We start from the raw sequence: 25,686 nt of genomic DNA, 5'->3' as shown, positions 1-25,686 counted from the left end.
GGGAGTCTGTGCTTGCTTTCTCCAGCCTGGCAATACAGTGTTGGGCTGGAAAGAGCACGCAGTGTGTTTGGCCAGCCCGAGACGGCCGGCCAAAATGCGCAGTGAGGCGAGTGTACACTACACCAACCTCAGTGCTCGTCATCCCACATGCCCTACCCCTTTAACAAGGAAAGGATAAGAAACCCAGTTTCTTATCCTTTCCTTGTTAAAGGCTTTGCAGCAGTTGCTACTGGTGGGGGGGCAAGGCTCCTCCGCCATAGCAGAGGAGCCACCACTGAATGGCACTGGAGAGCCTGTAATGCTGAAGAGTTGCTTAAATTCAGAAACCAAAGGAGATAAGTAGTTATCACTGTGGAGTAGCTCTCAAAATCTATAAGTGCTGTCCCATCAGCAGTCTAACAAAATGACTACTTCAGTTCCATCACCAAAACACAAAGAGAACACAAAAGGGAATGTGGTGACCCTCAATATTGCAAAGACTTGATAGGCAGCCATCCAAGCAATTGCAAAGCAGCAAACATATATGAAAGCCAGTGGCTGCAGAGGACTGACCCAAAACCTGCTTTTTCTCTTTGTACATTTTCATATTCTTTTTTTTGTCTTTTAATAATTGCTATCAGGAAGTCCTCCAGACATCTAAAACGTAGAAACGTAGAAAGGCCCTTTTGCTTTAATTTGGTGCAATATCATTATGGGCGAAGTGTTTTTTTTTTTTCGTTTTTTTCGTGGGAGGTGTCTCAATTTCAAACATATAACTTGAGATTTCTTCGAGTTGTAAAACAAATCCAAAACAGACAGAGGAAATTCCTGCTCATTGTTTCTGACTTGTTCTGCCTAAGGTTCGTGAATTTCAGTTATCCGGTTGAACGTTAGACACCTCTCAAGCAAAAAAAAACAGCCTCTCAGCCCCTGATCTTCAACATATGTAATCAAAGCCACTTCAGAAAAATATGAGAAAGAACGAATTCTGTCTGTCTTCTGTCTGATGTTGGCTTTTGGGTGCTGCATTACCATTTAACATATTATTCTGGGAAAAATAACACATTATTTTGGCACTCATGCTGTCTCATTACATTATATTACAATGAGCATGCATCAATCTGACGGGGAGGCCTGTCACCTTAGATCTTACCTCAACTCCCTTAGATAACTTTCCAAATAGTCCTGCTTATGCTACTTAAGGAAGCATAATTTCCCTGCATCTTCAGAGGCCGTACAGGGCCCTAAAAACAATTTACATTTTGGTAAATTTGACAGCAGCATGCACTGCGGCTGCATGTGCTGGGGCGAAACAAAATACACTGACATATTTACCATAATGAAAGAAAGTCTATCTGGGAATTGATTTGAATGCTGAAATATAATTTCTACCAAAATACTGAAGCAAGTGATTATAGTGTTCTGTTTTTATGACATAGTGTTTAGAATTTTCTTTCTATCTTTTCCTTTTTGGTTCTTTTTCTGCTGAAAATCAGACAATGGTCGCAATTTCAAAGGTAACGTACTCACATAATGCATCATTTGACCCTTTAGGTGCCACTCTGACTGGCATGCTAACTTGCCTGCTGCATGAATTTCAGAATGCCATGTGTTCATGCTGACCTTTTCAAGACCAGGTGTAAAAAACGTCCCACTGTTTCTTCGTTTGTTTCACTGCGTAAATACTCCTTAGTACCAAATTCACTGGCTGAATGTCACTAAAGGAAGCAAAGAAATGTTTAACACACTGTCCAGTCTAGGACGTCTGATTCCAATTAGGTCAATCGAATGTTATGTATATGGAAAGGTCTCTCCTTGTGGAAAAAGGTAGAGAAAACCTTATTTTATGTTAGACTTTATCATGTTAAACATTTAAGGGGCCATGCAGAAAAGAAAGATTCACTCACCTCTAGAGCCAGTTGGCAGAATTTCTTCATTTATTCCTCTTTTGTCTCCTTAAAAATAGTTTCACGATCCTGGATGGCAGGGGGTATGGTTTACATTTTCTTTAGTAATAAAGTGTGCATGCACTACTCATTCTGTACTTTCTTGTTTAATATTACTTGTGTTTTGAAAACTGCATTAGTACCCACATGACATCATGTATGCTAACTCCATGTACTGCAGCAGGAGACAGGTAGACGCATCTGGAATAGATTTTGAACCCGTGTCACAGTTCTCGTTTAGATGAAAGACGAGATGCAGCACCAATATTTTTCACATATCGTGCATAAGGTTTAATGTCACTTTAATATTAAACGTGGATTGGTCTAAATGCAAGACTACATGTAAAGTTAGAATTTTAATTAATGAATGAATTCATGTTGATTACAAATTGATTAGGTTGTTACAGGAGATAATGGGATCTGCTGCCTAAACGTTTGTAATTTTGTGCATGTTGAATTTTATCATAAAGGGAAGAAATGTCTAGCTGCTAGCATTGCATGCAGTGCATGGAATATAGATAGGAATGTGCAAGTTATGACCATTATTTGAACATCATGCTTCCCTAGTCACTCATTACATTCCCTTATTTTGTAAATTAGTGCTGTTCTGATTTTTTTTCTCTTTTTCTTTTGACAACATTTTCTTAGAAAAGCATTTACGGAAAAATGAATGTGCCATTTTTCTCATGCAAACTGGTGTAATTTAACCCCTTCGCTGCCAGGCTTTTTCCCCCCTCAGGTGCCGAGCCTTTATTTTTTGCTGTTTGGGGCAGTTTGCGCTTTGGCCCTCATAACCTTTTGTTCACATAAGCTGCCCAAGCCAAATTTGCGCCCTTTTTTTCCAACATCCTAGGGATTCTAGAGATGGAGGAGACCAAGAAACTAGCCAAAATACAAACAAAATTTCGTTTTTTAATGAAAATGGGAAAAAGGGAGGCAGAAGAAAGCTTGTGGTTTGTTCCCTGAAAATGGCATCAATAAAGGGTTTGCTGTGCTAAAACCGCCATCTTCCCAGCTTTCAGGAACAGGCAGATTTGAATCAGAAACCTACATTTTTCAACACAATTCTGCATTTAACTGGGACATTCCCCATTTTACTATTTTTTGTGCTTTTAGCCTCCTTCCTGTTAGTGACAGAAATGGGTGTGAAATCAATGCTGGATCCTGGACAGCTAAACATTTCTGAAAAGTAGACAGAATTTAGAATTCAGCAAGGAGTAATTTGTGTAGATCCTACAAGGTTTTCTTACAGAAAATAACAGCTGAAATAAGAAAAATATTGAACTTCAGGTGGAAAAAACAGCCATTTTCCTCCACGTTTTACTCTGTAACTTTTTCCTGCGAAGTCAGATTTTCAAAAGAAATATACCATTACGTCTGCTGGACTCCTCTTGTTGCGGGAATATATAGGTTCATCAAGAACCCTAGGTACCCAGAGCCTATAAAGGAGCTCCACCTTGCAATGGGTTTTCATTGTATTCCGGGAATACAGCAACTCATTTGGTAAAATATAAAGAGTGAAAAATAGATTTCAAGGAAAACTTTGTATTTCCAAGATGAGCGCAAGATAAGTTGTTCAGAAGCAGTGGTTATTTGCACATCTCTGAATTCCGGGGTGCCCATACTAGCATGTGAATTTCAGGGCATTTCTCAAATAGATGTCTTTTTTACACAGTGCCTTACTTTTGGAAGGAAAAAATATAGAGAAAGACAAGGGGCAATAATACTTGTTCTGCTATTCTGTGCTCCCCCAAGCCTCCTGATAAAAATGGTACCTCACTTGTGTGGATAGCCCTAATGCCTGGGACAGGAAACGCAACATGGACACATCACATTTTTACATTGAAATCTTATGTGTTTTTTGGAAAGTGCCTAGCTGTGGATTTTGGTCTCTAGCTCAGTCGGCACCTTGGGAAACCTACCAAATCTCTACATTTTTGAAAACTATACTCCTAGGGAAATCCAGGATGGGGGGATTTGTTGGGCTCTCTCCAGGTTCTGTCACCCAGAATCCTTTGCAAACCTCAAAATTTGGCAAAAAACACTTTTCCTCACATTTCAGTGATATAAAGTTCTGGAATCTGAGAGGGGCCACACATTTCCTTCCACCCAGCATTTCCCCAAGCCTTCTGATAAAAATGGTACCTCACTTGTGTGGGTAGGCCCAGTGCCCGCAACAGCAAATGCCCCAAAACACAACATAGACACATCACATTTTCCCAAAGAAAACAGACCTGTTTTTTGCAAAGTGCCTAGCTGTGGATTTTGGCCTCTATCTGAGCCGGCACCTAGGGAAACCTGTACATTTCTCAAAACTAGACACCTAGGGAAACCCACAATGGGATAACTTGTGGTGCTTTCACCAGGTTTTGTTATCAAACCTCAAAATGTGACAAAAAAACAACTTTTCCTCACATTTCGGTGCTGCAAATTTCTGGAAGCTGAGAGGAGCCACAAACTTCCATCCACCTAGCATTTCCCCAGGTCTCCCCAAAAAAATGGTACCTCACTTGTGTGGGTAGGCCTAGAGCCCGCGAAAGGAAATGCCCTAAAACACTATGTCGATACATCAAAATGATCAAATACAAAACTACCTGTTTTGGCGGGGGCACCAGCGTTTTTGGTCCTGGGCTCAGCAGCAATATAGGGAAACCTACCAAACCTAACCATTTCTGAAAACTAGACACCTGAGGTAGTCCAAGGAGGTGTGACTTGCATGGATCCCGCAGTATTTTCTTACCCAGAATCCTCAGCAAACCTCAAATTTAGTTAAAAACAATCATATTTTTCCCTCCTTTCTTTGTGAGATCACTGCACCAGCACAAATTTCCTACCACCCAACGTTCCCCCCAGTTTCCCAGTAAAATGATACCTCACTTGTTTATGTGGGCAAGTGTCTGTGGCAGGGAAGAGCCAAAAACAAACTGAAAATTAGGGGGAACCAAAGCGTGTCCAAAAGGGCAGTTTGAAAAAAAATGTTTTTAGGCTGACAAGTGGGGCAGAATTGTTATCAGTATAGATGCAACAATGCTGGGTGGGAAGAATTTTGTGGATTCCTGCAGATTTTGAAAGGTTTCATCACAAAAATGTGGAAAAAATGTGTGGATAAGGGGTAATTGCCCCATCTGCCCACCGGTTAGCAGAACAACTTTGTCCCCATTTTTTTTTTTTTTAAAACAAATCTTCCCTAGTGTCCGGTGGGCTTTCAGCTCCCCTTGGGGGTAGATGGGCCTTATAAAAATAGCCAATCTGATCCCAAAAGGGGGCAGAAATGGCCAACAGTAATGTGTCCCCATGGGGAGCAACCCTTGCCCAAGGGGCTGTCCCCCAAAGCAAAATTCACACACACACACTAATCCCTGGTCCCTAAGTGGTTTCTGCCCCCGGGGGCAGATCAGCCTAATATAAATAGGCTTATTTGCCCCCCCAGGGGGTCAGAAATGGCCTAAAATAGATGTGCCCCCAGGGGAGTGACCCTTGCCTAAGGAGTCGCTCCACAACTGTAACTTGTGCCTAGTGGCAGATCAGCCTAATTAAAAGGGGCTGATCTGCCCCGTAAGAGGGCAGAAGTGGCCTAAAATAAATTTGCCCCCCAAGGGACTGACCCTTGCCTAAGGGATCAATCCACTTGTGTGAAACTGATATAAAAAAAAATCCCTGGTGTCTAGTGGTTTCTGCCGCCTTTGGGGGCAGATTGACCTAATAGAATTAGGCTGATCTGCCCCCAAGGGTGGCAGAAATGTCCTAAAAAGAATTTGCCCCCCAGGGGAGTGACCCTTGTCTAAGGGGTCGCTCCCCACATATAAAAAATAAAAAATATATATCCCGAGTGTCTAGTGGCTTCTGCCTCCCTGTGGCCACATCAGCCTAATTAAAATAGGCTGATCTGCCTAAGGGGGGGGGGGGGGGGGGAGGCAGAAAAGGCTTAGTTACAAATGCCCCCCAGGGAGCAACCCTTGCTCAAGGGGTCGCTCCCCTTATTCCAATGTCACAAATAAAACAAAACACAACACAAATCCCGGGTGTCTAGTTGGCATTCCTGCAGCCCGATCGCTTCACGATCGGGCTGCAGAAATGCTTAAAGAGACATGAAAGGAAATGCCTTTCCTTTGATGTCTCTGTGCCACCCCCTGCCCCAGGATCAGAAGAGAAATAAAAACATTTATTTTTCGATTGCGCTGGAAGCTGAGCTTCCAGTGCGATGGGGGTGGCTTTGGATAAGGTCAGTGCATGATCGCGCACTGATGTCATCAGACATCACTGGAGGGGCAATGGGGGATCAGGGTTGGAAGTGGAAGCCATTCCCCTTCCATCCCTGCCCATGGGAGGGTGGGTGGGACGCTCCCCAATGAGCCAGTCCCAGGACTTGATTACATCATTGGTGCCTGAGCACCGCAGCTAAGGACGTAACTGTTACGTCCTTGGCAGGGACGAGGTTAAAATGCAGAAAAAGACCCCTGGTCTCTACTGCATGTCACAAAGCATTTCAACATTATATACACTGACTAGTACCTATGACAGTAACATGATTAATTGGGACATACAAATACAGGCAACCTCTCGAGGATTTTCATTTAAGCAGAATGAAAGAAAGCATTGACTACTCAATCATCACAGCCAACAACTCTTCTAACAGCCAACAACTTGCCTCTTTGATCTTCAAGTTGGTCCTTATGTGATATGACAAATATTCACATTGATATATGCCTTGCCAGAGTCATGAAAAATACAGCAGCAGAAAAGTACGAAGAATAGAATGAAAAAAAATCAGTGGCATAGTAAAATATTGGTCCAACAGCTAGCCCTCACACTGAAGTGCACTTCTTTTTAGGCAGATGTGTCTGAGCTTGGCCAGGCTAAATTTCATCACTCAGTACAAAACTGCAGATAGCAGAAGAGGGATGACCCATTATTCCAGGCTCCATATTGTGGTAGGAGGTAGCAAAATGTGAATGATAGGTGAACAGACCAATGGAAGTAGGGTGCTGACCAAAATGCCCTTACTGTATGCACATGCGAGACTGTTAAAGCTGTCTCTAGGACATTCCTAAAATATGTGATTGTGTTGGCTCATACATGTCAATGTATTGATGGTGCTAAATCTCATAAAGCAAACTCTTACTATACATGAAATATTTGTGTGCATGTATTGAATTTACAGAGATTGACCTACTAACTAAACTCTATGAAAACTGGGGGACACAAGACAATTGGCCATAACAAGGATTATACATGGAAGGAAGGAATTTTACAGGGATTAGGAGTGTAGTGGGGTCATTTGAAATATACTAGTGTGTGTATTCATAGATTGTTATAGTAACTGTAGCATAGTTCATCCTTAGAAAAACTCCAAAATAAAATTCCCACATAACATTTTTCATGACATTCAATATACATTCAAGGATCCCAAGACCTCACCCGATGACAAAGAAAAATAAAAGAATCAAAAGGTAAATAGAACAGTATGTCATAAATCTTAAACACCAAGTGCAGGTGATAAATTAAAATAGATTAATGTGGTGTTTCCTTTCAGACTGGTAATGCTGCAGGCAGCTTCTTTTTCTGGCACAATGCATCAGACACAAGCAAATTACCCTAAAATTAATATGGGCAATGTAAAAAATTTATTTTTGCAAAGCTAAATTATTCATGTGACGCCAGAAAATTCATTTCTTCTTGCCTCCCATCAGCTAGAATTATTATAGAAATGTGGCCGCACTTTTTTATGCTAACATAAGTGACCTGATTCTAAACATATCGGATTATCAGTGACTGAGATGTCTAGCCATCTCTATGGTTGGTGAGGTGGACGCAGTTGAACAGTTCAGGAAAAAGACAAATAATAAGTTATACTGTTCTAGAGACAGGGTGGAAGCAGGGCATCCACTTTATTGTATATGAAGTTTAAACAGAGCAAGATGTAATTGACGCAGCAAAGATCTAATCCAAGGCTCTTTGCCACTTGTTCTGTTTAGTGATGTTTTTGCCTATATCCAGAAGCAATGGTATTATAGGCATAACAGTGACAATGTAACTACAGTTCTTAACACAGTGAATTCATGTATGTTGAAAAGAGCTGCAGGAACAGCAAATTGCACAGCTGGTAGTTAAAGACACATAATGGCATGTATCACCTTTGCTGTACCTGTTACACTGTATATGTCAATGGTTAATGTTGTTGTAGATAATTTTTCTACAGGCACAAAGAATACATTACCACAGTGCTTAGTCTATTTTCTTTTTGTTGTATTGTACTGAATGTTAATATCTAGAATTTTTGTTTTACATTTTTCATTCAATATAGCTGCCCCTTTCCAGTCATAAAAATACAATATACTGTGCTTTTATTAAAATAAATAAAATAGATAATTGCATATCAAGATTCAGCAATATATCAAACACTGTGCAAAAACTGAAAATATAGAACTGATAGAAGTATTTTTGCTAGCAATAAATAACTAGCTTTTGACTTTTACATTTGTTCACAGCCTTTAATAGGACTCCAACAGTTTCACAATTCATTTTCCATAAACTTCGTACTTAGAATCTTTGGCCCATCTTTATACTTTTTTAGCGATGCCTTTGCGTCATTTTTTTATGCAAAAGCGGCACAAACTTACAAAATACAACTGTAAAACTGTATTTTGTAAGTTTGCGCTGCTTTTGCATAAAAAAACGGCGCAAATGCAGCGCTAAAAAAGTATAAATATGGGCCTTTGTTTCTTATATAGGTGTCATCATTACAATGTGATTCATGGTGTACTGTCATTAATTCCAGGAGAAGCCTGTATCACAATATGTTGTCCAATACATTCCTTATTTGATCAAAGTGTCAACCATTATTAACAATACAAAAATTGCTTTCTCTTATATATTTCATAACACTTACTTCCTCAGTGTGTGTGCATGTCGAATTTGTAGAAAATAATAAATCAGAAAGAGAAACTTTTTAGAAAAAAATACATCAGAAAGTGAAAATGACGGGGGGATGCATAAAGGCAGCACTTATTGCCTGTAGAACAAGACACCATCATTTCAGACTCCATTGCCAGGAGCTGGGGGACTGTAGAAGTGCCCGGTGGTTGCATAAAGGTAGCACTCATTGCCCACAAGACGAATGCCATTGATGGGGACTCCATTGCCCACAATTCCTGCCAGGATGTGGGGAACTGGAGAAGCACCAGGTGGGTGCATAAAGGCAGCACTTGTCACCTGCTGTGTAAAACACTATCATCGGGAACTTCATTGACCACAACTCCTGGCAGGAGGCGGGGGACTGCAGAAGCGTCAGCAGGTGCATTAAGGCAGCACTCATCACCCGCAGCATGGAATTACCTAATTGGGGATGCAGTTGCCCAATATTCCTGCCAGAAGGCGGGGGTCTGTAGAAGCAGGGGAGAAGTATATAATGACAGCACTCATCACCCGCGGCATGGGACACCATAGTTGGGGGCTCCACTGCCCACATTTCCTGCCAGGAGGTGTAGGACTGTGGAAGTGCTGAGCGGGTGCATAAAGGCAGAACTCATCACCTGTGGCCCGGCATGCATCTAGAAAGTGTCCTGCCACAGAACAAGCCCATCTGTGCCCATATGAGCCTGAAGGAAGCGGGGCTGGGCCCCTTCTCTTGGTCCCCTGACCTGGACATTGACTCTGGAGACTGAGGGTGAGGCTCTTTGCTTTCTTGCACACATTTAATCATGTAAATTGATTACTACCTGTGCCATCATTGTGAATCCCCAAGTTGGGAATATATGACTGCAATCATTTGACATTGCTCACAGACATTAGAACATGGGAAAATGCAAGGCAGCAGACAACCCCAATGGGAACATGAAATCAAAGAAAAAGTGCCAGTCAGGGTATGGTGACCTCACATTCATATATTTTGAGCAAAATAGATCATTTGATTGAAGAAGTTGAATCAATGTTAAATCCACAGAACACAACAACATCAGCAGGTGTGGATAAGCCCATCGCAAGCCTATTCACCAAAACATAAACCAAAAGTTGACAGATAGCAACGCAAACAGACCAGTACACCCAGGCTGGAAGATACTATTGTGGTACAACTATATCATCCCTCAGAAATACTTAATAGTCCTCCCTCAGGTTAAAATTAGATTTAAACAATGCCAATGAGAGGATCAGTGAGGATTTAACCAGGACATGGACAAACGCTGGTGGAAGGCAATACTCATTCTCAGAGAGGGGGCAATCACTTAACCCAGCTGAGCTAGTCAAGGCAGTTAAGGAACTAAATGCAGAAGTAGTGGGCCTTAAAACCTTTTTGGGAGACTTAATTAAAAAAACACTGAGGAACTAACAGCTACTCAAACAACAATCAATAAGAATACCTGCGTTGACAAGCCTATACTAATAGAAGATCCAAAAGACAACAAATTCCAAGTACCAGAAATCAGTCATTTTGCAGCAAGATCACAAGCCCCACTCACGACCCTGTGGCACAGGAGACATGTTGCAGCTCTGCATGACGACAGTGGCATCAGCATTGCATGTATGGGGAATGCTGCACAGAACACCCCATGCACAGGTCGTGGCAGTGGCCCTGCTCCACCAATGGCTCCCCTGGGCAATGCCCATCGTATCAATGAGCAACGTCTCTACATAACTAGGCCACAATGAAATAACTGCTTCCAAACAGTTCAAATACATGCACAATGTCGCTAAGCTACTAGGTCAGTATGGTAGAATAGTGCATCTTTAACAAATAAACTAATCCATTTCATAAGGGAAACTCAGGGCTGCAGATCAGCAATCCACTCCGATATTCTAAAGAATGCTCAACATTCCCCTTCTGACTCTTGTCACAATTATATTCATATAATTTAAAAATTTCACAAACTTATTGACAACCGTGTGGCTTTGAATGTTGGCTCATCGTCCCTTTCAAACACTGTTATTATTGTAAAATATAATTGCCACATGCAAAAAATCTGCTGATGAATTAGGTAGCTGACACTGAGACAGCACAGGCCTGTAGGCTTGGAGTGGACTTAGACTCTGTGGACTGACCGAATTTATAATTACTCAAAACCAAACCATACTCTGTCCTCTAATAGTGTTGACCCCTCTAAGTGGACACTGCTCTCATGGAATGTAGCGGGTCTGCAATCAAAGGTGTTTGATCCCGATTGAAGGAATTTTGTTGACAATTATGGCAAATACTTGTTTCAGAAAACTTGTTGTACTAACCCTATATACAGTCCTGGTTTTTCAAAATATGCCAATAATGCAGTCCAACAAGCTAGTAGGAGGCCTAATTATTTGGGTGAAAATACCTCTCAATCTTAAAATTAAATTCATGACCATTGCTTCTTTGGACATCATAGGCCTTGAATTTTACACTGTAGAGTGATCTAAAATGTTTATCACAAATACTGTATACACAATAGAAACGGTGGTAGAAGCATTGAGTCTGAAACCATTAGTTATTTGTAGATTGAACTAGAGCCTAGTCAGTGGACCATCAATATTCGCAGGAGACTTTAACATTACATATGAACCCCTTAATGGCTCTTTAAGTTCACTTACTAAAGATGAGGATGAAAAATGGGCAGTCCCAAACCTGGACTTGCCATTAAAAAAATGTATGACATCATTGGCCCAATTAATTGGAATGAGCATTAGCCTTGGCCTCAGAGCTTTCAACAGACAGACTATGGCCCTCATTCTGACCCTGGCGGTCGGCGGAGAGGCGGCGGTCGGACCGCGAACAGACCGGCGGTATTAAAAATGGCATTCTGACCCTGGCGGGAACCGCCAACACAGCCCGCCAACTTAACACTCCGACCGCCACAGCGGTAAAAACAAACAGCGCGGCGGTTCCCGCCAACAGCCCGGCGGCAGACAAAGTACCGCCCACCCTATTACGACCCACCAATCTGCCACCTTTTCCGGGGCGGGAGCACCGCCGATAAGAACACGGCGGAAACAGACTACGAACGGGAAAACGCTCACCTCTACGCACTCCACGCGAGATTCCGGCAGTATGGAGCCAGAGTTGCAGGTCATCCCCGCACTCCTATTCCTCCTCATATACCAGGAGCACGCCCGGCGGCGCGGAAGACATCGGTGAGTACTGCACCTACGACACAGGGGAGGGAAAAGATTACCGGCACACACCCACCCACCCACACCCACTACAACACACACATCAATGCATTCCCACAGATCACTGTCACAACCCACAAACCACCCCCCTCCGAAATAATGCAAAGACCAAAAGAAGAGATCATAAACGGCCAGATATATTGAAATATGGACACCAGTAATCCAAATAAATAAATAAACTATGTACAAAATATATACAGCTACTAAATGTAGTCCAACCACTGTCCGTGGATCACAGGGGTCCTGTGCAAAGGGGCAAGGCCCAGTCCCACGACAAGAACTCCACGGAGAGAACACTGCAGGGGCATCAGAAAGAAAATAGGACAGGCACCTCAGGGGGAAGGGAAGGGGGGGCACCTCAGCCACTTGAGTACACGACGCCAGATCCACGAGGGGACTCCATGACCACTGGCCCATCCTGGGGAGTGCAAAGCCACAGTCCATACAGTCCATACAGTGGGTGGCCTGCCCACTGGGCCATCCTGGGGAGAGCAAAGCCACAGTCCATACAGTCCATACAGTGGGTGGCCTGCCCACTGGGCCATCCTGGGGAGAGCAAAGCCACAGTCCATACAGTCCATACAGTGGGTGGCCTGCCCACTGGGCCATCCTGGGGAGAGCAAAGCCACAGTCCATACAGTCCATACAGTGGGTGGCCTGCCCACTGGGCCATCCTGGGGAGAGCAAAGCCACAGTCCATACAGTCCATACAGTGGGTGGCCTGCCCACTGGGCCATCCTGGGGAGAGCAAAGCCACAGTCCATACAGTCCATACAGTGGGTGGCCTGCCCACTGGGCCATCCTGGGGAGAGCAAAGCCACAGTCCATACAGTCCATACAGTGGGTGGCCTGCCCACTGGGCCATCCTGGGGAGAGCAAAGCCACAGTCCATACAGTCCATAACAGACCCCACTGCCACTGGAGGAGGCAAGTTGGCCAGAGGACATCCTGCAGCCCTGCCCGAGATAGATCCTGCCCTGCCACGTCTGCCAAAGGGCCAGCGGTTCTTGCCCTGAAGGGCCCAGTTCAGCGGTTCTGGAGACGGCGGGGCCCAGTTCAGCGGTTCTTGCCTTGAAGGGCCCAGTTCAGCGGTTCTTGAGACGGCGGGGCCCAGTTCAGCGGTTCTTGCCTTGAAGGGCCCAGTTCAGCGGTTCTTGAGACGGCGGGGCCCAGTTCAGCGGTTCTTGCCTTGAAGGGCCCAGTTCAGCGGTTCTTGAGACGGCGGGGCCCAGTTCAGCGGTTCTTGAGACGGCGGGGCCCAGTTCAGCGGTTCTTGCCTTGAAGGGCCCAGTTCAGCGGTTCTTGAGACGGCGGGGCCCAGTTCAGCGGTTCTTGCCTTGAAGGGCCCAGTTCAGCGGTTCTTGAGACGGCGGGGCCCAGTTCAGCGGTTCTTGCCTTGAAGGGCCCAGTTCAGCGGTTCTTGAGACGGCGGGGCCCAGTTCAGCGGTTCTTGCCCTGAAGGGCCCAGTTCAGCGGTTCTGGAGACGGCGGGGCCCAGTTCAGCGGTTCTTGAGACGGCGGGGCCCAGTTCAGCGGTTCTTGCCTTGAAGGGCCCAGTTCAGCGGTTCTTGAGACGGCGGGGCCCAGTTCAGCGGTTCTTGCCCTGAAGGGCCCAGTTCAGCGGTTCTGGAGACGGCGGGGCCCAGTTCAGCGGTTCTTGCCTTGAAGGGCCCAGTTCAGCGGTTCTTGAGACGGCAGGGCCCAGTTCAGCGGTTCTTGCCCTGAAGGGTCCAGTTCAGCGGTTCTGGAGACGGCGGGGCCCAGTTCAGCGGTTCTTGCCTTGAAGGGCCCAGTTCAGCGGTTCTTGAGACGGCGGGGCCCAGTTCAGCGGTTCTTGAGACGGCGGGGCCCAGTTCAGCGGTTCTTGCCTTGAAGGGCCCAGTTCAGCGGTTCTTGCCCTGAAGGGCCCAGTTCAGCGGTTCTGGAGACGGCGTGGCCCAGTTCAGCGGTTCTTGAGACGGCGGGGCCCAGTTCAGCGGTTCTTGCCTTGAAGGGCCCAGTTCAGCGGTTCTTGAGACGGCGGGGCCCAGTTCAGCGGTTCTTGCCCTGAAGGGCCCAGTTCAGCGGTTCTGGAGACGGCGGGGCCCAGTTCAGCGGTTCTTGCCCTGAAGGGCCCAGTTCAGCGGTTCTGGAGACGGCGGGGCCCAGTTCAGCGGTTCTTGCCTTGAAGGGCCCAGTTCAGCGGTTCTTGAGACGGCGGGGCCCAGTTCAGCGGTTCTTGCCCTGAAGGGCCCAGTTCAGCGGTTCTTGCCTTGAAGGGCCCAGTTCAGCGGTTCTTGAGACGGCGGGGCCCAGTTCAGCGGTTCTTGAGACGGCGGGGCCCAGTTCAGCGGTTCTTGCCTTGAAGGGCCCAGTTCAGCGGTTCTTGAGACGGCGGGCCCAGTTCAGCGGTTCTTGCCCTGAAGGGCCCAGTTCAGCGGTTCTGGAGACGGCGGGGCCCAGTTCAGCGGTTCTTGAGACGGCGGGGCCCAGTTCAGCGGTTCTTGCCCTGAAGGGCCCAGTTCAGCGGTTCTGGAGACGGCGGGGCCCAGTTCAGCGGTTCTTGAGACGGCGGGGCCCAGTTCAGCGGTTCTTGCCCTGAAGGGCCCAGTTCAGCGGTTCTTGCCTTGAAGGGCCCAGTTCAGCGGTTCTTGAGACGGCGGGGCCCAGTTCAGCGGTTCTTGAGACGGCGGGGCCCAGTTCAGCGGTTCTTGAGACGGTGGACGGTCTATGGCCAACTGCTAATTGCCTGGTGGTGCCCTCCTGGGCAGCGGGGATGGTGCTCCTTCACTGCCCACCTGGGCTGTGGGTGGTGGGGCCCTCCTGGCCAGCTGGGCTGGGTCCTCCCTGGGCAGCGGCTATGGGGGTGGTGGGCTCTCCCGGGGCAGCTGTGCCGGTTCCTCCCGGGGCAGCGGCTATGGGGGTTGTGGGCTCCTCCTGGGCAGCAGGCCTGCTGCCTGACCTCTCCAACTTGCTGCCCTTGCCCTCCTTAGTCGTCGGCCTGTGGCCCTTGCCTCCCTTTGGAGCTGTGGCTGGTGACTGTCTCGGGGTGGTGTCCGGGGGGGATGTAGAAGGCGGGCTCCTGCGGCGCCCCTTCCGCCTTCTGCTCCTCTTCCCAGGGGGTGGGCTGGCTGTCCCCTTGCTGCTGGGCGAAGATCCAGACATGCGGGCTGGCGGGCTCCAATACCCCTGCACCCTTGTCAAGGGGGCTGCAGGGCTGGTGGTGGCTGAGGTGCTCTTCTTACCCCGACGAGAAGGAGGGGGGGGCTCAGGGTCAGGAAAGAAGTTAGTAGTGGCGAGGAAGAGCTTCTTGGGACAATGGAGAGTGGTAGGTACAGTGGGAATGGGAGTGGAGGGAGAGGATGTGGTTGTAGGTGAGTCACGTTTGCTGTCTTTGGGTGCAGGTGCAGGAGGGATAGGCTGTCGTGAGGTGGATGGCTGTTGGGTGGGTGGGTGGCTGCGTTTGTGTGGTGTGGAAGAGGGGGTGACAGACACAGTGGGAGAGGACACAGGGGACGTGTAAATGGCAGTGGGGATGGTGACTGCACGTGTGCGGACTGGAGTGGAGGGTGTGCTGGTGATGGAAACACTGGCTGATGGTGAGGTGAATGGAGGTGTGAGTGTAGACGTCACAGGGAGGGAGGAGGGAGACGAGGAGGTGGGGGTCACAGAGGTGGTAGTGACTGTTGGCATGTCTGCATCGGAATGTTGCGTGTGTGAATGTCTGGGTGATCTGTGGTGCTTATGTTTGGATGAGCTTCTCTTGGGTGTTGAGGTGTGTGCAGGCTGGTCTGATGGTGTGGGTGGGACAGGCAGAGGAACAGGAGACTGGGAGGAGGGAGTTAGTAGAGGCAGGCAGGAGACAGGGACAATGGCTGCCGTCAGTGCTGAGGCCAGAGCCTGGAACGATCGCTGATGTGCAGCCTGACCCGAATGAATGCCCTCCAGGTACGCATTGCTGCGATGAACCTCCCTCTCCACCCCCTGGATGGCATTCAAAAGGGTAGTCTGCCCAACAATGAGCGTTCGGAGGAGGTCAATGACCTCCTCACTGAGGGCAGCGGGGGTAACAGGGGCAGGGCCTGAGGTGCCTGGGGCGAAGGAGATGCCCGGCTTCCTGGCAGAGCGGGCACGGGGCGAACGCGGAGGGGCTGCTGGGAGGGCGGAGATGGTGCGCTGGGTGGCGGCTGTACCTGTAATGGCGGGGGCACGGATGGTGCCACCCCCGCAAGGGAGCCCCCTTCCGAGGACGTGTCCGTGTCGCTGCAGGCTCCAGTCGTCCCCGTCGTGGAGCTCCCCTCGCCCTCCGTCTCACTGGTCCAGTCTGACTCTGTGGCATGGCCCTCCTGGGCCATGTGAGATGCAGCTCCCTCCTGCCCCGATGCCACTTCTCCTCCGCCTGATGATGCTGATGCACACAAGCACAGAAAGACAAACAAAAAGGGGGGGGGAGAGAGAAATAAAGGGATATTGAGTACATGGATCTCCGGTACAGTTAGCGGACATGACAGACACAGATGGCCCCCTGCACTAAGTTGCGCACTTGGGGTCCGCTACGCATTCCGTGGAACATGCCCTACACGCCTAGAGTTGTCAACTGCACCCATGGATGACACGGCCCAGGGATGGCTGTACTGACACACTACTGAGGGTGGTGGCTGGGGACACAGGGGCTTACGGGGGTGCCCAGCCTACAGATATCGCCCTGGCCTAGGGGGACCCACAGCCCTCCTCCCCCACCCAGACACCTCCACTGCACGACAACAGAGTAGATGATGCTTGTACTCACCCCCTTGTGTGTGCTGTGCTGCCCTCACGCGCCCATCCAAATCAGGGTAGGCCACCGCCAGGATCCGGAACATCAGGGGGCTCAGTTGACGGCAGGCACCCCGCCTACGTTGGGAGGCCATCCCCAGCAGAGACTCGGCGGTCTTCTTGGTCCCGCGGCGGATGTCCTCCCACCTCTTGCGGCAGTGGGTGCCCCGTCGATGGTGGACCCCCAGGCCCCGGACTTCCTTGGCGATGGCACGCCAAATCCCGATCTTCTCATGGGCGCGGACCTATGTGACACGTACAGGGAGGGAGAAATACCACGTTCAAGTTACTCAGCATTTTCCTTTCCAGTGGCCCAACGCCCCCCATCCCCGCCAGGCCCCCCGCCATGCCCAACATGCCCCCCATCCCCGCCAGGCCCCCCGCCATGCCCAACATGCCCCCCATCCCCGCCAGGCCCCCCCGCCATGCCCAACATGCACCCCATCCCCCGCCAGGCCCCCGCCAGGCCCCCCGCCATGCCCAACATGCCCCCCATCCCCGCCAGGCCCCCCGCCAGGCCCCCCCGCCATGCCCAACATGCCCCCCATCCCCGCCAGGCCCCCCCGCCAGGCCCAACATGCCCCCCATCCCCGCCAGGCCCCCCGCCAGGCCCCCCCGCCATGCCCAACATGCCCCCCATCCCCGCCAGGCCCCCCGCCATGCCCAACATGCCCCCCATCCCCGCCAGGCCCCCCGCCATGCCCAACATGCACCCCATCCCCGCCAGGCCCCCGCCAGGCCCCCCCGCCATGCCCAACATGCCCCCCATCCCCGCCAGGCCCCCCGCCAGGCCCCCCTCCAGCCCCAACATGCACCCCATCCCCGCCAGGCCCCTCGCCAGGCCCCCCGCCATGCCCAACATGCCCCCCATCCCCGCCAGGCCCCCCGCCATGCCCAACATGCCCCCCATCCCCGCCAGGCCCCCCCGCCATGCCCAACATGCACCCCATCCCCGCCAGGCCCCCGCCAGCCCCAACATGCCCCCCATCCCCGCCAGGCCCCCAAGCCAGCCAGTGGCCCCAAATCCAGATAGAATTAAACTCACTTGTTGGTCTGGAGGACCGTAGAGTAGCGCATACTGGGGGAGGACCCCATCCACAAGTTTCTCCAACTCCTCTCCAGTGAAGGCAGGGGGCCCTTTCCCCAGTCGCAGCAGCCATTGTCCCTTCCAGACCGAGGTCACAGCAACACTTGCAGTATAGGTCCTCTCCTGTGAAAGTTCAAGTCGCAAGTGGATAAGTAGATAGAAAATGGCGGTCACGTCCGCGGCGGTGCGTACCGCGGCGGTGCGTCCCGCCACCGCCGGCGCCCTTCGCCATTGGCTCCTGAAACCCATAGGCTTCAATGTTAACCAATGCGGCTTCGCGCCGCGGTCTTGGCCCGCCGCCCGCCGCGGTGTGCCACGCCAGCGCATTGACCTCACATCCCATTGTCACACTTCACAGGTCAGGCAGCCGCCATTTCCAGGGCCCACATGGCTCAATTTCAACTGCGTCACACAGGCCTAGGCCTTGCATAGCCACTCATACACGCCATTCACTGCATAGAGAATCGTATACTGTGCTAGCTGTGAGTACGTACCTGTGGGTTGCCTGACTGTGTGCTCCATGTTGTCCTTCCTAGGCACCGTCCGCTGGGTTGGGCGAGGAGACGGATGAATCCTCCCGTGTACCGACCGCTGGTGGACCTGTCGACAATGGAAGAACGCCACATTATCCTGACCTACCGTCTTAACCGTGCCACTATCCATGAACTGTGTGCCCGGCTGGAGCCCGACCTGATGTCCCCCATCCGCCAACCCACAGGGATTCCCCCTCTGGTGCAGGTCATGTCAGTACTCCATTTCTTGGCAAGTGGGTCATTTCAGACAACCGTGGGAATTGCTTCTGGGATGTCTCAGCCCATGTTTTCAAAGGTGTTATCCAGAGTGTTGTCTGCCCTGATGAAATCCGTGAGGAACTACATCATTTTCCCTGAGGTGGGCGAACTGGCTACAGTGAAGGGTGATTTCTACGCCCTTGGACATATTCCCAACGTAATTGGTGCCATTGATGGGACCCATGTGGCTTTGGTTCCCCCAAGAGACAGGGAGCAGGTGTACAGGAACAGAAAAAGTTACCATTCAATGAACATCCAGGTGGTGTGTTTGGCTGACCAGTACATCTCGCATGTAAATGCCAAATTCCCAGGGTCAGTGCATGACGCCTACATCCTCAGGAATAGCAGCATCCCTTACGTGATGGAACAGCTACAGAGACACCGTGTATGGCTAGTGGGGGACTCTGGGTACCCCAACCTGTCGTGGCTACTGACCCCAGTAAGGAATCCCCGGACCAGGGCAGAGGAACGGTACAATGAGGCCCATGGGCGTACTAGGAGGGTGATCGAACGCACCTTTGGCCTCCTAAAGGCCAGGTTTCGCTGCCTGCATATGACCGGTGGATCCCTAATGTACTCACCTAAGAAGGTGTGTCACATCATCGTGGCCTGCTGCATGCTTCACAACCTGGCTTTGCGCCGCCAGGTGCCTTTCCTGCAGGAGGATGGTCGAGACGGTGGTGTTGTGGCAGCGGTGGAACCTGAGGAGAGTGACGAGGAGGAAGACGACGGGGCTGAAACAGACAACAGGGACAGAATCATTGAACAGTACTTCCAATAGGACACAGGTAACATTTCAAAGATAATTTAGTAAAAGTTAACTACTCTGCAGCATCTCTGCTGCCTGTCTATTTGCCCCAGTGTATGATGACTGAGTTTTGGCTTTTCCCTCCCTATTTCAGATCTGGGGTCCCCACTACGAGTCCTGTGCTTCGTTTCCCCATGGACTACAGCTTTGTGGCAGCTGTTTGTTGACTTCACCATGTACAAGGACATATTTGCACTGTCATGTCAATTACAATCTATTGAAATCATAGACAGACTCCTGATATTTTGGTGCAAAATAGGTGTTTATTGAAGTGCTCAAAATGGGATGGGTGGTTTCAAGTGGGTGGGGGCTATGGTGAAGGAATGTCCATGGCAGAGTCCAGAGTAACAGTCACACAGGTGCATTGTCCAGAGGCCTGTGGAGAGATGGAGCATGGGCAGTTCGAGGATGGACAGGGTGACAATGTGGGACAGTGGGATGACATCAGGTGGTATCCATTGCTGGCGGGGGTCTTGACATCCTACTCTGTCTTGCGAGATCTCAGGGCCCTCTTGCGGGGTGGTTCTTCTCCTGCAGGAGGTGGGGGTCTGGTGGGCTGCTGCTGTGCGGGGGCCTCCTGTCCACTAGCGCCGGCGGAGGTGGATGGCTGTTCTTGGTCCCGGCTAGTGGCAGGGGCCCTTGGGTGTTGTTCAGTGTCCGCCCTGCTGTTTACGAGGTCCTGCAGCAGCCCTACCATGGTAACCAGGGTGGTGTTGATGGCTCGGATGTCCTCCCTGTACCCCCGATAGTGTTCCTCCTGCAGCACCTGGATCTCCTGGAACCGGGCCAGTACCGTCGCCATCGTCTCCTGGGAGCGGTTGTATGCTCCCATGATGGTGGTGAGGACCTCGTGGAGAGTGGGTTCCCTGGGCCTCTCCTCCCCCCCCTGTCGCACAGCTGCCCGCCGAGTTGCCCTGTTTCCCTGGGCCTCTGCCCCCTGGCCGGTGTGCCCACTACCACTGCCCCCAGGTCCCTGTTGTTGTTGGGGTGGTGGGTTATCCTGGGTGCCCTGTAGTGGTAGACACACCGCAGATTGACGCGCCCTGGAGACAGAGGCATGGGCCCGCTGGGTGGGAGCTGTGCTGGTGTTCCCAGAGGGGTTAGGGTCTATAGTGGCCTGTGCCTGTGTGAGGGGAACCGACTGTCCAGAGGTCCCCGATGGTCCGGGCTGGTCATCGGTGTCCAGATCGACAGAGCTGCTGTCATCGCTGACGGCCTCTTGGGTGGGGGGTGTGGATAATTCTGGCCCCTCCGCCGCGGTGTGTTGACGGTCGGGTCCTGCAGGGGTATAGAGGTATGGTTATAGTTTCAATGTGTGGCATATGGGTGTATCTGTGGGTTCCCGTGTCCCCAAGTGCTGGCATTCGTGTGTGGGGGCTTTGGTGAGGGTGGCTTGTGGGGGGGATGTGTATATGCATTGGGCATGCTTTGGTGATGGGTGTCCATGCTTAGTGGACGCATGCAGGCCTAGGTTTTGGGATGTGTGGGTTGTGATGGTGAGACATTGGCGGGGAATAGGTGTGCTGGGGGTGGGGGTGAGGATGGTGGTGGGGGTGAGGATGGTGGTGGGGGTGAGGGTGGGGGTGAGGATGGTGGTGGGGGGTGAGGGTGGGGGTGAGGATGGGGGTGGGGGTGAGGGTGGGGTTCGAGGATGGGGGTGAGGGTTGGGGTCTGATTTGGCATGCAGGTGGGGGGGAAGCAGTATTGAAGCTTCAACTTACCAGTATCCATTCCTCCGCCGACTCCTGCGAGGCCGTCAGGATGCAGGATGTTCAAGACTTCCTCCTCCCATGATGTGAATTGTGGGGGTTGAGGTGGGGGTCCTCCGCCAGTCTTCTGCACGGCGATGTTGTGCCTGGATACCATGGAACGCACCTTCCCCCGTAGGTCGTTCCATCGCTTCCTGATGTCTTCCCGATTTCTGGGGTGCTGTCCCACTGCGTTCACCCTGTCGACAATCCTCTGCCATAGCTCCGTCCTCCGGGCAATGCTGGTGTATTGGACCTGTGTGCCGAACAGCTGGGGCTCTACACGAACGATTTCCTCCACCATAACCCTGAGTTCTTCGTCTGTGAAGCGGGGTTGTCTTTGGGGTGCCATGGGGTGGTGTGTATGATGTGTGGGGTGGAGTATGTGTATTTAAGTGAGTTGAGTGTGGTGGTGTGTGTTGTTTTGTGTGTGGATAGTGTGTGGGTGATGGTGTTGAGTGGCTGTGGCTGTTATGTTTTGGATGCTGGTGTCTCGCTCTTGCCTTCTTTACGATTTTGTAAGCGTAGGGGTTTGTGGGTGATGTGGGTGGGTGTTTTATATTGTATTGCGTGTGTGGGAGTGGTGTGTGTATGTGTATCAGGTGTGTGGGATTCAAATCGTCCAATGTGGGTGAGTTTTGTTCGTTGGTGGGTATTCTGACCGCGCCGGTGTGTCCCGCCAATGGAATACCGCGTTTGAATGACCGCCGCGTGGATTCGTGGGTCGTAATGGGATGGGCGTATTTCTGTTGGCGTGGCGGTGGAGGTTTGGTCACCTCCACCTTTCCGCCGACCGCTGGTCTGGCGGTCTGTTGTGGCGGTCGGATTTTCGGAGGTTTGCCTTCTGCGGGTCAGAATGACCGTGGCGGGTTTCCGCGACCGCGGCGGGATTATGGAGGATTTCTGACCGGCGGTAGGCGCCTTTTACCGCCGAGGTCAGAATGACCACCTATATCTGATATCACAAGAGTCCCAACCTTTAAAGGAGCCAAAAGCTCCAACTGTCGTGATTATATAATGCTTGACTTACACATCTGGGCACTATTGGAAGATATGGTTGTGCTTCAGGGACAGACAGCAATCATAATGCACTTCAATTAACAATAGATGGGCTGCTAGGAGGGTATAAGGGGAGCCTGTTCTCTGTTGACCAAAGGGACGTACATCCCTCAAACAGACTGAAGTGGTCACAAGCTGCACATACGCTGTACATAGTGTCCTAAATTAATAGCAGAAGCACTATATCAGCTCAGTAACAAGGCACATCTCTACTCTGATTCTGATTCAAATAATTCTGATTCAACTGACATCCTAGCCATGAACTCTTTGGGGACATAAGAACAATAATCATCAGAGAGGATAGAGAACTAAAATGTGGGCAAGCCCATGTGATCTTGTGTTTTAATAGGCAATGCAACAACACTAAAGCTGCACTTATAAATGCAAAGCTCAGAGCGAAATCACAGTTGCAAGGAAAAATGATAAAGTGGCACAAAAGATTGCAATGACTGAATAGGAAAAACAGTGATGATAAAACATTTTGCTGCATTCTCACAAACGGAAGTTGCCAGGCCGTTCCCAAGGTGAAGTCCCATATTCTGCCGCAAATTTGGGTAGATCATTTCCAGGAGCTATATGCTGATGTTGGTAATGTGAGTCAAGACAAATTAGAATTACAAAATCAGTTGACAAACTAATAAAGCTTTCCAAAATATTGTCTGTGGCAAGGCGCCAGGACCAGACAGAATCCCAGGGGATTTATTGCTGTCTGAGATGTTTATTTAGGGCCCATACATAAACAAACTGACTAATAGCATTTTTGAGGTCACTAACACACCTTAATTATGGTATTGTGCTAAAATCTTACCAGTTTATTGAAAAAAACATGTGACCCCCCTAGTAACTATAGACCGATTAGCCCAATTGACAATCTTCAAAGAGTCATCTATCATCAAATATTAGGAAAGCTATTGGTATGGATGGAAGACAACAATATATTATAGGAAACATCCTGTACAATATGTTGGGAACAACGCAGATGTTTCCCACGCAAGCGTAACCACTCTTGCCAGGACAACGACTGCCTTTTTCTCTGTCTTAACCACACATGTGCTGACCTACGCATATGTGTGGTTAAGTCAGCGAAAAAGACAGAGTGGATCAGGAGAGGACAAGGTCAGGTAAGTGGGGTTGGGGTAGTGTTGGGGGTCATTTTTAGGGCTAGGGTGGATAAAGGTCTTGGGGTAGGGTTGGGTGGTAGTTTTTAGGGGTGGGGTGGATTAGGGGCCTGGGTTGGGGGGTTGGGCTACTTTTTTAAGGGACGGGTGGGGGGTCGGGCTAATTTTGTTTTTAGGGTGGGTGGGAGGGTTGGGGTAGTTTTGGTTTTAAGGCCGGGGTGGGTAGTCGGGGTAGTTTTCTTTAGGGAAGGTGGGGGTCGGTTGTTTTTAGGGTGGGTAGGGGGTTGAGGAAGGCTTTAGGTGTCAGGGTGGGTGGGGGCTTCAGGGTAGTTCCCTTTTTAGGGGCGGGTGGGGGGTTGGGGTAGTTTTGTTTTTAGGGCTGGGGTGGTGGGGTATTGGGAGTTTTGTTTTTAGGGGCAGGTAGGGCGGTGGGCGTAGTTTTGTTCTTGGGGTGGGGGTCGGGTAGTTTTGTTTTTAGGGGTTGTGGTTCGGGGTAGTTTTGTTTTTAGGATGGGTGGGGTGTTGGTTGTTTATAGGGTGGGGAGTCAGGTAAGATTTTAGGGTTAGGGTGGGTGGGGGATGTCGGTGTAGTTCATTTTTTAGGGGCAGAGGTTGGGTAGTTTTGTTTTTAGGGGCAGGGTCGGGTAGTTTTGTTTTTATGGCAGGTGGATGGGTTGGGCTATTTTTGTTTTTGGGGCAGGTGTGGTAGTTATTTTTTGGGGTTGGGTTGGGGAGCCAGCTTAGTTTTGTTTTCAGGGTGGGTGTGGGGTCGGGGTAGTTTAATTGTTAGGGGTGGGGTACTTTTGGGCCTTAGGGCGGGAGGGGGATGGCATGATAGAACTACGCATGCTGTTTCCACATATGCCTTTACTAGGCATTCTTTTATAATGAAAAATCATTGTAAAGTCATGCGTAGTAAAGACATGCATGGAAACAACGCAGTCGTTGTTCCGACCGTGTTGTTAAGGCATGCTTGGTTGTCGCATGCGTTGTTCCATCATACATTCATATATTATCTGTCTTCCAAGTGGGCTTCAGGAAGAAGACATGAACAAGAGGTCAGGTTTTCAGATTTTGCACTATGTATTGGAAGAGAATCATGTTAGATAAGTGGTATCTTTACATTGGATTTGTAGACCTTAGGTCAGCTTCGAACTAGTACCCAATACAAATAATGGAGTGTAATATCCCGTATGAGAGTACCTGATAACATTCTGTCTATCTTGACCAGACTTCATAACTGTAATTATGCCCAGGTGCAATGGGGCAACATGGGTGAACTTACAGATCGTATATAGATGCAGGAGAAGTAAGGCAGGGGTGTATTCTAGCTCTGATCCTATTTTGTCTATACATCAATGACGTGGTTGCCCTCCTAGATATCCCAGGCAGTGAGGCCCCAAAAATTGGGTCAACAAAATTTCCAGTGCAGCTTTGTGCAGATGACACATTTTTTACATCTAAAATCCCAGCAGGCTTACAGGTCATAATATAAGGTTTTGTGGATTTCTGTAAAAAGTATGGGCTGAAAGTGAACGCAGACAAAACTAAATACATGGCACTTAATCCTTACAAACATCATAACATTACTTTGAAAGCTGAGGATGAAAGACTAGAATGGAACACTGACTTTGAATATTTGGTTGTAAGAATGTCGAGCAATATGAAATGGCTATTCCAGATGATCAAGAATACCTTAACACTTAGACTTCAGTCATCAACTATTCCAAGAATGTATGAAAAACGAGTGCCTGCAATATCTCCCCAGCTATCAAAATTCATCGGATCAAGACTTTAGGTTCAGCACTATAAGGTGGATAATTATGGGTGTATGAGAAAACTACCCAGCTAACCATGAGTAAAAATACATTCTTCAGGACTCTTGTGAGCTTTCCACAGAGTGCTCCTCTCTTACCAATATCTATTGACTTGGCCATCACCTTATAGAACATCTTGTCAAATGAATAACAGTCTTATATTGGCAGAGGCTGCAGTCCATAGAGGAAATCCTACACCACAAACGTCATCTGTCTAGTGGCTGCCACATGTAAAAGAAGGCATTGTATAACTTGGGTGTAGGAGCCTTATGGGATAGGCAGTGAGAGGGATCACAGAAGCAGCCCTCAAAGAAAGCTTTAATCATTTTCACCGGCCATGGGAGGTGCAGAAATGCAAGAATGGGTCAATCGTGCATTTGTTTTTAGATCATCGGAACATACACT

The 25,686-nt window shown here is 49.5% G+C and overlaps 1 protein-coding gene across 5 annotated transcripts in view; it reads left to right on the top strand.

Annotated features, from left to right (window-relative positions):
• The window catches only part of KCNH7 (potassium voltage-gated channel subfamily H member 7), a 1,745,544-nt gene that overhangs the window by 1,139,651 nt on the left and 580,207 nt on the right, over positions 1 to 25,686 (top strand). Inside the window, exons 6-7 of one of the 5 annotated variants that reach the window (XM_069224261.1) lie at positions 1,476 to 1,496; positions 1,946 to 1,969. The exons of 3 other annotated variants lie outside the window; for them this stretch is intronic. In XM_069224261.1, coding sequence (XP_069080362.1) covers positions 1,476 to 1,496; positions 1,946 to 1,969 — 45 coding nt within the window. The remainder of the gene's footprint in view (positions 1 to 1,475; positions 1,497 to 1,945; positions 1,970 to 25,686) is intronic. One more of the 5 variants, XM_069224262.1, reaches the window with a different exon arrangement.

The sequence above is a fragment of the Pleurodeles waltl genome, chromosome 3_1 (assembly GCF_031143425.1).
Source record: "Pleurodeles waltl isolate 20211129_DDA chromosome 3_1, aPleWal1.hap1.20221129, whole genome shotgun sequence".
In the NCBI taxonomy this organism is placed as follows: domain Eukaryota; kingdom Metazoa; phylum Chordata; class Amphibia; order Caudata; family Salamandridae; genus Pleurodeles; species Pleurodeles waltl.
This window is presented reverse-complemented; position numbering and strand designations above follow the sequence as displayed.